The sequence below is a fragment of the Rhipicephalus microplus genome, chromosome 9 (assembly GCF_043290135.1).
Source record: "Rhipicephalus microplus isolate Deutch F79 chromosome 9, USDA_Rmic, whole genome shotgun sequence".
Lineage (NCBI taxonomy): Eukaryota > Metazoa > Arthropoda > Arachnida > Ixodida > Ixodidae > Rhipicephalus > Rhipicephalus microplus.
The window spans coordinates 37,531,799-37,542,459 of NC_134708.1; the positions used below are offsets into that span (position 1 = coordinate 37,531,799).

Consider the following 10,661-nt stretch of genomic DNA (forward strand, 5'->3'; position numbering starts at 1 on the left):
AGGTAATCGTGTGTTTGACGTCGGCGTAGTGTCACGGATGCTGCTACGCTGCGTGGTGCTTGGTATTCCCACCAGGATTAATTCTTGCGTTTTTTTTTAATATAACGTAAGTGCGAAAAAAAAATGTCAGAACATACGCCACTTTGGACAAGTGATAGTCTACACGCAGTTATGTTTTTGCTCCTTCTTTAACTTGCCGAAACTTTGCTTCAACAATCACTCGTTTTTAGTGAAGCTAATGACGATCAAAGTATTAACGTTAAAGTACAGACGCTGTTTCCCACAACCACATGTTTAGCAAGTAACGTAAGCGCGTAATAATGCAGCTTTATTCTTTTGTCCAGTTTAAAGTAAGATACGGGACACGTCATTTACACCTCTTTGGTCTACACGCTTCCCTCTACGAGTAAAATGGGAACCAAAACTGAAAGAAAACAGTTTCATTTTATTTAAAACAGCCCAGTGTGAGAAGCAGTCGTCCAGCACAGGAAAGAGTGTTCCTGGATTGGAAGCACTGGCTGAGAAACTTGTCCATACAACAATCATAAAAAAACTGTTTGTCCATTCATACTTTCATATTATCGTCATCTTCATAATTGACTAGACAATACGATATGTACGTAGCTCGCCGATATTTCACACTTACATAATTATTAATTGGCACAGAATGAATAACTAGTGTGCTTATGAAAACATCCTTACGCATTTCAGTGAGTCCGGGATATCACAATTGCCCATGGCCAGTATATTCTTCGGGACGCATCGAAACAAACAAGAAGCAATAACTGAGGAATATTGAATAATTCATCACAAGTGTATTACGTATGTGGGTGGCCAGCATTTTTTGTAGAGTCATAAACTCTTTGCAGATGTTTTCCAAAGAGAGAGGAAACACATCCTTTCTGGATTTTTGCGAAGTTGCACGAAAGCTGTTGCACATACGATGTAGTGCAAAGCATGTCAGAGAGTTGGACAAAGGCTAACGCCTCCTCACCTTGCTTCCTGTACAGTGAATTTTTCGGGGCACTTGCCGTGCTGTGAGAAACCCTTTTAGAAACCTTATTTCAGTAGTGAGAGGGGAAAAAATTCTTTCTGAACTATTACACGGCTGTTCGAAGCCTCTTCTACAAAGACTGCTGCTCAAATAATATCGAATTGTTGCACAAAGGCTGCTGCATAAAGGCTGTTGCACAAATGAAGTTTCACTGTCGTACAAAGGCTGGCGCACGCTGATATCGCTGCCTCCGCACTGCATTTCTTGGATGTACCCACCATTAATTAGTGCACAGTGCACTTACTGTGCTGTCAGGAACTGGCCTACACACTTTCTTTAACGGAGAAATATACCACGTTTTGTGAGCTTTTCACGGTCGCAGAAAGAATGCTGCACACAAATGTTGGACTGTTCCACAAAAGTTCCCATCGCTGTCCACACCGTTGAACAGGTCAAAGGAGGATTTATGAAGATGTGCGCAGGTTTCGTCAAAGCCCAGATGCTGTAATCTTATTCGGGTGAATCTGTGTCGAGCCCCTCCAATTCAGCCAGGAACGCAGTAAGATCGTCCATACTAAAGCCTTCGTCGTCGGGCGTAAGCTTTGTTGTCTCTCTTTTCCTTTCCTCCCGCAGCTCAGAAAGTCGAGCTTTCAGCATGGACCAGCTAGTCTGCGAAGTATTGTTGTACGTGTGTTCGCTGCCCTGCTCGGATGATTCCTCTGTTTCGGCCGACGATTCACTGCCTCCACCACAGCCAGCCACGTAGTGCGCCGGAAGGTCAGCGTGTAGAACGTTCTCTCTGCACCTCGGGCACGCCACGGTGTGAAAGTTGCACTGCTCTTCGCAGTGTGCGAGGACTTCTTGCAGAGTGCCCACATACTCACAACCATTTTCTTGGTTCCAGCAGTACGCCTAGGAAACAAAACAAAAAAAGGAACGATTAGCGACTAAATAATTAGACTGGCTCAAGACATTCAGTTGAATGAATAATGACGCTGTTTTTGTAAAATAATAGCTGATAATCAAGATAAGCGTTCAGCGAACTGGGAGCGTCGCGTAATTCACACAAAAAGCAAAGAGGCACACAGCACGAGAACTAACTAACAACTGGCGATTATGAACAACCAAATAGCTCACCCTTTTGTCCTGTTGCAGCCAAGATAAGCCATCGTTTAGCCATCCTAAGCCAACTACAGCGGAATTTTCGTCCTCGTTAGCTAATCTTTAAAGACTTCAAATCGTTTTAGCAAGCACAAGGGAGCCCTAGAAGACACTAGTCATAATTATTCAACATTAGCGTGTCAGTTGTGCGCGCTAATGAGTGCTGGCACCACGCGCGCAAATACGGTTGCTGAAGTCATGTGACACAGTGGCACACTCTTTGGACAGCACTGCGCTTGTGGTCAATGCATATTTCTTATTCTTTCTTGTGGGATATTGTGGGAACTTGTGGTTCAGGCACTCTCAACTTTATTAACTAATGAGAATATTATTATTATTAATAATAATAATAAAAAGAAGAAAAAGAAGATGAAGAAGAAGAAGAAGAAGAAGAAGAAAAAAAGAAGAAGAAGAAAAGAAGAAGAAGAAGAAGATCATAAAAGGTGTTGTGTTATGTGCCAAAACCACAATATGATAATGAGGCGCACCGCAGTGAGAGCTCCGTAAATGTTTACCATGTAGTCTTTAGCGTGCAGTGGCCGCTCAAATAACACCTGCTTTTAGCATTTTGTCGACATGAAAATGCGGCCATGGCAGCCAGGATCCCACCCGCAACTTTCGGTTCAGCAGCTGAACACCATAATGGCTGCATCACACAAGCGTACAAAAATGACACCCAGTTATTAGTAAATCTTTAGATTACATTAGGAAACAAAAAAATTAATTCATAATTTTCTTAAAATTAGGCACCCCTGGCAGACATTAGCCCTTTTTCACTCACAGTGCACAAACCTGAAGGTTCTGGCTATAACTTAGTCAACACCTAGCTTCGACTAGCGAGTGTTGGTGATATGCGCGTAAGCACGTTAGTTCGCCGCATGACTTCGTGAAGCGCTCTGTCACGCTGCACTCTTTTCGAGATCGGCCCACAATCCTTCAAGTTTTCTTTGTTGTTGTTAAAAAATTGCACGTTGGTTACTATAAGTAATATCATACGGCAATGAAATTGCAAGAAATTATCTTACCCCATAAAAAATTGCAAGTACACATAATACAGCCTGTAAGTGGTATGTGTCCTTGGTTCTCGTTAGGCGGTGTACACGTGGGTACCACCCAGAATCGGCGGATAACCTCGTAGCCTGCAACTTTTTTTTCAGCAGGGCCTTAAGTGTGAGGCCCACAGGACGGCTTCATGCTATCCCATAGTAGAGTACCTAGTACTCTAATTCATGACCAACTTTTTCTAAACACAATAAACTGGAGAAGAAGAATGCTTTATTTTTTAATGAAATTGCTTACAAACAGCCTAGTGTTCTCCTGTAGTATAGTATATATATAGTGCTTGATATTATCAATCATTTTTCAGAAATACATGCGTATGTGCCAATTTATTCCGTGCACTTTATATGATTCGTTACCTTGTGTTCAATATACTACTTCGTAAAGGGTCACTAAAAGAGAAAAATCACATTTCACGCACCTGTAGTACTTTTTCACTATTCAAAAAATCTCAAGCTTGGCACGACGAGATGCTCAGCAAGTCGAAACACGGCTCAAAGAGAAAGTCCTTCCTATTTTGAACTTCTCGCACCAAAGGACACGACGTGATCATTTTTGCCGGCGTCTACTATGACCTACGCAGCATATAATACACAAAAAATGAAGTGCACTGGTCTCTGAGGGTGCCATGGACTTAGAATAGCACCTTTCGAGAAATTTGTTGAGTCACTTTTGCTGAAATTCAAAATATACAATGCAAATCAGTGGCGTCACGTGAAGACATTTCCGGAGAAAAACTTAAAATGGAACATTACCTTGATTGTCCGCCTATTAACGAACTTAAGATTGTGCAATTTACAACAATAAAGCTTTGACGGTGAAATTTATGAATCTAAACCCATGTAGTATTATTTTTGTAGCATCCCCCTACACCAAACTTATGAGAGCGTTGTGTTCTACAGAACGATGTTCATCGTAGACTGATGTGTGTGTAGCGCCGCTGACCATTGTTGTCAAGAAAATAAAAAACATAACTGAATGGGGGTGAAAACACGGTACTCACCCTGAAGCTATTCAACTTCGTCACGGAAAGCCTAATCCTGGCGCACTGGTGCACTTCGAACGGATCCTCGTCCAAGGGACACACTCCTCTACCATCGCTGCGGTCGTCTTCCGTAATGCTGCCCCTGTAACACGACTGGCACAACACGTGAGAGCAGGGAAGCAGCACCGTCTTCCTCGGAATCACGTTGCAGAGGCCGCACGAGTGGTAGTACGGCACACCGTCCACGAATCGCGTAGGTCTCCAGTTGACGCCGTGGACGTGATGACGAACGCGGTGCAAGGGCGGTTCCTCCCCGTCGGCCATCGGTGTCTCTTCGCAGCCGAGTCGGTGTTCTCTTGAAACCACACGAGAAGTGGTGTTGATGACGTTGTCAGAAGTGAAAGCAGCCAATCTAATCTAACCTGCCCTGGCCTAACCTAACCTTATGCGACGTTACTAGTTTTTGCGTCAAGAGGTCACAACGTCTGTGCATATGCTATGAACGTATGGCAGCCGACGACATTTGCGACTACGGGCGCTAGTGTTTCCTTATTTCAGCTTCCACAGCAACGGCCTGTAAACAATAATAAAACAACGGTCTGACTTGTTCTCCGCTCACTTCTGCTTTCACGACCTCACTCGAGCAACATTAACTGAATTTGCGCGTCAGCGTTCGTTGGCTCTAAACGCCCTTGCCGCAGCAGTGATAAGGAGAGAGGCGAACCACGATAAGATAGCGCTATTAGTCCCATAAAAATATCTATTCTGGAGCAAAATGCAGTTGAAAGGCAACGTTTTCAGTGGCAGCTGGTCACTCCCAGTTAATTTTCCATCGCAACAGCAACGTGAAAGCAAGATAGGTTGGAGTAGTTGTCAACTCACTTCCACATCCACATTTTCACCCGTTGAACCTCACACTCAGTTGACCTTACCGCTGCCTCTCCTTTGCCGGTACTGCAGCTGCACATGAAACGAGAAGTGGACCGCGATAACAAAACGCTCGTAGACGAGTGCAAACAACGCTGCAAGCTCACCCGTCTCAAGCCAAAAGCGGCTGCAAAGCGATGTCGGGGAGCGTGTTTTCGTTTCGTGCTCTTGTGAATTTGTTTTTCTGTCTGGCCCTGAGACTCCCACGTGGTCGGGAGAGGCCACGCGAGTGAAAAATAAATGCGCCGAGGGGCGCGCCGGTGGGTTAGTACGATGTCAACAAACCCGTTCCGAGGGTGCGGGGGAAATACCGAGAGAGGAAAGTAGAAGCTCGCCGCGTTCGTGTGGGGTCTGGTTGTGAGTCAGACGGAGGTTGCACCGGCAGTAGTGAAACGGGAATGTTTACAGACGCGCCTCTGAACCGTTCGAAGCTGCGGTAACACCGAGCGTTCTTGTTTTAGGGGCGCAGGTTATTATAGCGGCACCTGTTCATCCCTCGTAGTCGTAGTAGTAGTGAGTAACCAGTCTTACATTTTGACCTCGAAGGTAGTGCCGGTGGGAGATTTCCTCTGTGCGTTGTTGAACAATAAAAAATTCGCACCGTGCGCGTTAACTAAAAGCCGAATTCTCCTGTCTCTCATTCCCCCTTAGCAGTCATTGGCATGCACATTAAGCACTATCTGACAAGAAAGGGTTGCTACGTTATACTCGCTGGGCGTAACATGCTAGGTTTTAGAAACGTTTAGCGACCGTTGGGCTGCAGTGCCATGAATAGAGTTAACTAGTCTATACCATGAACTCGAGGTGGTTAAAGGTGAGAAGTATACACGAAGCGCAAGCCGTAAGAAAGCGTACGTGTGCCTCCTCTCGTTCAGTCCTTGAAATTTCCGCTAGATGGCGGTGCTTCTATAAGAGGAATATATGCTGAAAAGATGCGAGATGGTGGTACTTGGAGTGTTGAATAGGTGGACGAACGTACGCACAGACTATAGATTGCTCGCGTTTTGCTAACGTAGCGTCACTGTGCCCAGCGTGCGCGCGCGTCAACGCTACATTGGAGTATATTGGGTCCTTCATGATGCGCTCGTTGCCGTTTTGCTAGCTCCGCATATACCAAATTTGGTGTTACGTGACGTCAATTGGTGACGAAATATATGACTGGTGCAAACATGATAATCCTGACACACGTGTCATGTAAGAACATGACAACGTACCACGCTCATAGCGTGCTCGCGGCCGTTTCGCTCGCTCCACATATACTAAATTTCGTATCGCGTGACGTGAATAGATGACGAAGGTAAACAACACATCGAAACATGATAGTAATGGCACGGAAGTCGTGTACGGCATCGTTTACCTCCACCTCGTAACGTTGTGGTGATTTTAGTGTGACATAACACGTTAAAATAGACCAATATTTGTACATCAAACCGTCTGGTCAGCGCCCTACTCGCTCGTATAATTCGCGCATACTAACTGAATATTCCTGCCGAACCAGCACTGTCAAACGGTTTTTTTTTTTCCTTGTGCCATCAGTGATTGGAATGCATTGCATGATGTACTCCAGACTTCAACCATATCGTCGTTCGTCCATGCTCTTACTAATCTATGACACAAGGTGTTTGAACATAAACATAATTTTTTTTGTTGCTGAGCTGAACGCTCAGTAAGCAAGTGCTGTTTTGCGCATTCTTGTTTTGTTTTTCGTTTTTTTAATCTTCTGTCGTTATTTTTTATTAGCTACGCTTTGTTTCTTTCGTTCTGGTGATTTTTATTCATGTATTTTTGCAGGAATTTTCCCCTGCAAGATTTTGTGTTTTTATATTGTATTGTTTCCAGTAGTTTACATGCTGTATATACTGTTCAAGACAGATGTCTTAACTCTTTTTTCTTTTCCCACAATTTGTACTCGCAGTTCGTTACTTTTGTTTCTTTCCGCTTTTTGTGCAACCCACTCCTGCTTATGGCTTGCAAAGCAAGCTGGAATAAATAAATAAATAAATAAATAAATAAATAAATAAATAAATAAATAAATAAATAAATAAATAAATAAATATGCTAGTACACGCTACAGAACACCAGATGGTCGAAGTTTGAGGAGCCTTCGACTACGACGTCTGATCCTGGTTTTGGCACATGTAGCCCCCGACAGTAGAGATGATTACAATGCACTACCGCCATGTGCTCATTTGCTGACTCGGTCCACGTCAGCATCAGAACAAATAGCACCAAAAGTCTTTTCTAGTGAAAGTTACACCTTGGTCCTGATATACGTTGGCCACCCATCTCCTCATTTTTTTAAATATTAGTGTGCTGCTGGTAAATTGTGTGATTAGACGAATTTGAATGGCGCATAAGCGTTCATGGTGTTGATAGCCTTTTGTACACATTGTGCACACCAGTGCGGATTCCCGCTCACTGCGGCGCGATTGGAAATGAATCGGCAGATGCTGAAGCTAAAAATGCCTTAAGCAGTGCCCCTGAAGTAAGCATTGGGTTTTCACGAGCTGACACGAACGCCCTGCTTCGCTGCGTGATGCACAGCTACACACTTCAGCACTGGACCAAACCGGAACGGCGACACCAGCGACTTCAGAAATGGGACCCAGAAATGAGGTTCCGCATGCCCCCTAAATTAAAACGGCAACTCGCAAGTATATTCACCGCATCCATCTTGATGTGGCGTACACCAGACACATATCACCGGTCGCAGTGACACCCGTCCTAATTGTGAACACTGTGCTGTGCCAGAAACACTTGAGCACATATTTTGTGACTGCCCAGCATACGCACATGAATGACAAACACTGATTTCTTCTACTGAACGATATGGCAGTAGGTCATTAACTAATGAGACCGTGTTGGGCCCTTGGCCAGACACCAACAGTGTAACTGTGGTCACAATAGCGGTTATAACGTTTTTGGAAGCAATTGGACCATATGCGCAGGTATAAAAGTTTTCTCAGCTAGAAAGAATTCTACGTGCTCACCTCTCTATCTCACCCTCGTCATCCATTAGTCCTTCTCCCCTCCCCCGTGTAGAGTAGCAGGCTAGAGCAAGCTATCAGTCAGTCCGACCTCTCTGCCTTTCTGTAAATAAACCTGTCTCTCTCTCTTTCTCTCTCTCTCAATACATTCACAGCCAGCTTGAATAGTTTCGCTGTGAAAAACAGAAATCGAAAACATGGGCACAGCACAGCGAAGTCACCGGCTTTTGTGGTTACACAATGTGTTGACATTGTTAAAACTGTTAAGAATAGAGTTTTAGTGAAAATTCTGAATATCCGTTCAAGTTGAACTAGCCAGGTGGCTCGGGGTCTCCCCTGCGTCTTCTTGGACCCAAGTAGAGTACACTCATTCTCATCATCAACATTATCATCATCATTACCATCATCATCATCATCATCATCGCAGTTTTGTTGAAGGCTACCAATCTGTGCACACTAAACCCCTTTAGTGAACACTCCCTATCGAAAAAACTGCCATGGTGGATACTGGAAAACACGGTGGACGTAGTGGAAATAGTAGTGCGTATGGTGGATATGCCGGGACATACTGAGTGGTATGGTGTACATAAGATGGGTTAAGTGGAAAAGATGGTAGAAAGTAGAAACTAGATAGTGGGCAATCATGTGACGCTCTGCCCACCATTGCGATAATGCTGGGAAGCACTAAGCAGATGGTGGGTGGGGCTTATTATGGTGGGCCACATGGTGTACCAAGCAGAGAAGCTCTTTCCACCATTGCGATAATGCTGGGAAGCACTAAGATGATGGGTGCTGATTGTTATGGCGGGCCACATGGTGTACCAAGCTGAGAAGCTCTGTCCACCATTGCGATAATGCTGGGAAGCAGTAAGCAGATGATGGGTGGGCTTATAATGGCGGGCAATTTATATAGTGTACCAAGCTGGGATCTGTACACTACCTATGTTCTACCACCATGATTTCCACCAAAAGTTAGGCCTACCGACCGAGCCCGCACAATTGTGTAATCCGTGTTTCTGGGTTTCAGAATGCACAATTTCGACGATTAAGAATGACAATACAGCACAGCCATGGCATCAATTACCCTAAATGAAGCATTTTTCATTGGGTAAGGTGTCCGCACAAGAAGCAACAAACAACGATGCAACGCGATTCCAGCACTCCCAGAGAACGAACGTCTCCCCTCACCGACAGCCAAGGTCGCACTCGCCGGCACTTCTCTAGCTTTTATGCGAAAACACAGACTTGGCATTTCGTATGCTTGGGGAACTAATATGGTAGCGCAATGTTTCCGGCACACTGCATTCGTTTTGGCCAAGCCATTGTGTAGTTGTTGGAATGAGCCTAGAGGCGTCATCTATGGAATGAGCCTAGGCGCGTCATAAAGCGTGAGCAGATGTCGTTCTTTGAAACGAGCGCGAAACGGATATTAAACTTGGCAGATCCCGCCGGTGAACTGTAGCTGCTCTCCAGTCCACTTGGTTTTTTTGTTCTTGTGATTGTGAATTGTAAAAAAAAACATAGCGATGGTGCCATTATCGCAGTGACACTCGTTACAGGCAGCACTTGCTTGTGTTTAAGAAATGTGCAAATTTTAGTAGCAGGTGCAGATCTTGTCTGGGTACACGACAAACAAACTGAAGTTGAACTGTAAGTTTGTATGTCAACTAGCTATTTAACACGTAACATTAGTCATGTTTATATGGCACAGTGGTTAGTGTCTCCGAATGGCAATCGACAGATTGCACGCTCCACCCTCCATGAAATTTTTTTTTACGCGACGGGTGTTTTTTACGTCGTTATTTATACAATTCTTTTTTATTTTTTGTGACAGTTCGTCACGGTGATTCTGACGCCATTTCGCGCTGAAGCGTTGCCGGAACTGCAGCACCCACCATATCCCACCTTGCGCCATGGTGGACGTTTTCCAGCATTCACCCACTACATTAATCCACTATAATGGTGGGTGGTGGTTTACACCATGCCCACCATTCGTTTTTTTCCCATAGGGCTGTCTTGAAGGCCCTCTTTTGGTAGCCTTCGGAAATGCTGGCAATAATAAGTGGTACGATAAAAGCGCTGAAACGCAATCATTGCAATCATATAATGAATTTCACAGCTCCTAATTAAGCAGTAGTGAAGTAGATCGAACTAAAAGGCTTGTCCCTGTACGGAAGATATGAAAACAGCAATTCTTTGACCTCGATTGATCAGTATTTTTAAATATATTTTTCAGGTGTTTGCGATGCTACCCAGCGCAAATGTCGTGGCTGTGTTCTAAAACAAGGGGTCTTTACGGATGATGTGTCAGCTTCTACAACGCTACTTCTCAGGTACATATATATGTTGGGGAACTATATACGGCACTTTGCCTGCTGTTTTTGTGCAATGAATTCTTCGAGATTTTTGGCAATGCGGCCTCATCAAATGTGAGGCCCACGGGGTGGCTTTCAGCTTTCACATGGTAGAGTAATAAATACTCTAAATTGTTAAACACTTTTTCTAAACAACCTACACTAGGCAGAATCATGCTCACATAATTTGGGTT

General features: G+C 44.4%; 1 protein-coding gene across 1 annotated transcript; it reads right to left on the reverse strand.

Annotated features, from left to right (window-relative positions):
* Positions 1–425: 425 nt before the first annotated feature.
* On the reverse strand, positions 426–5,403 carry LOC119163694 (uncharacterized). Its single transcript, XM_037415752.2, has 2 exons — positions 4,218–5,403; positions 426–1,906 (listed from the first exon to the last, which is right to left on the reverse strand). The coding sequence occupies exons 1-2, from the start codon at positions 4,521–4,523 to the stop codon at positions 1,505–1,507; spliced, it is 708 nt and encodes a 235-aa protein (XP_037271649.2). The 5' UTR covers positions 4,524–5,403; the 3' UTR covers positions 426–1,504.
* Between the last annotated feature and the right edge of the window lie 5,258 nt (positions 5,404–10,661).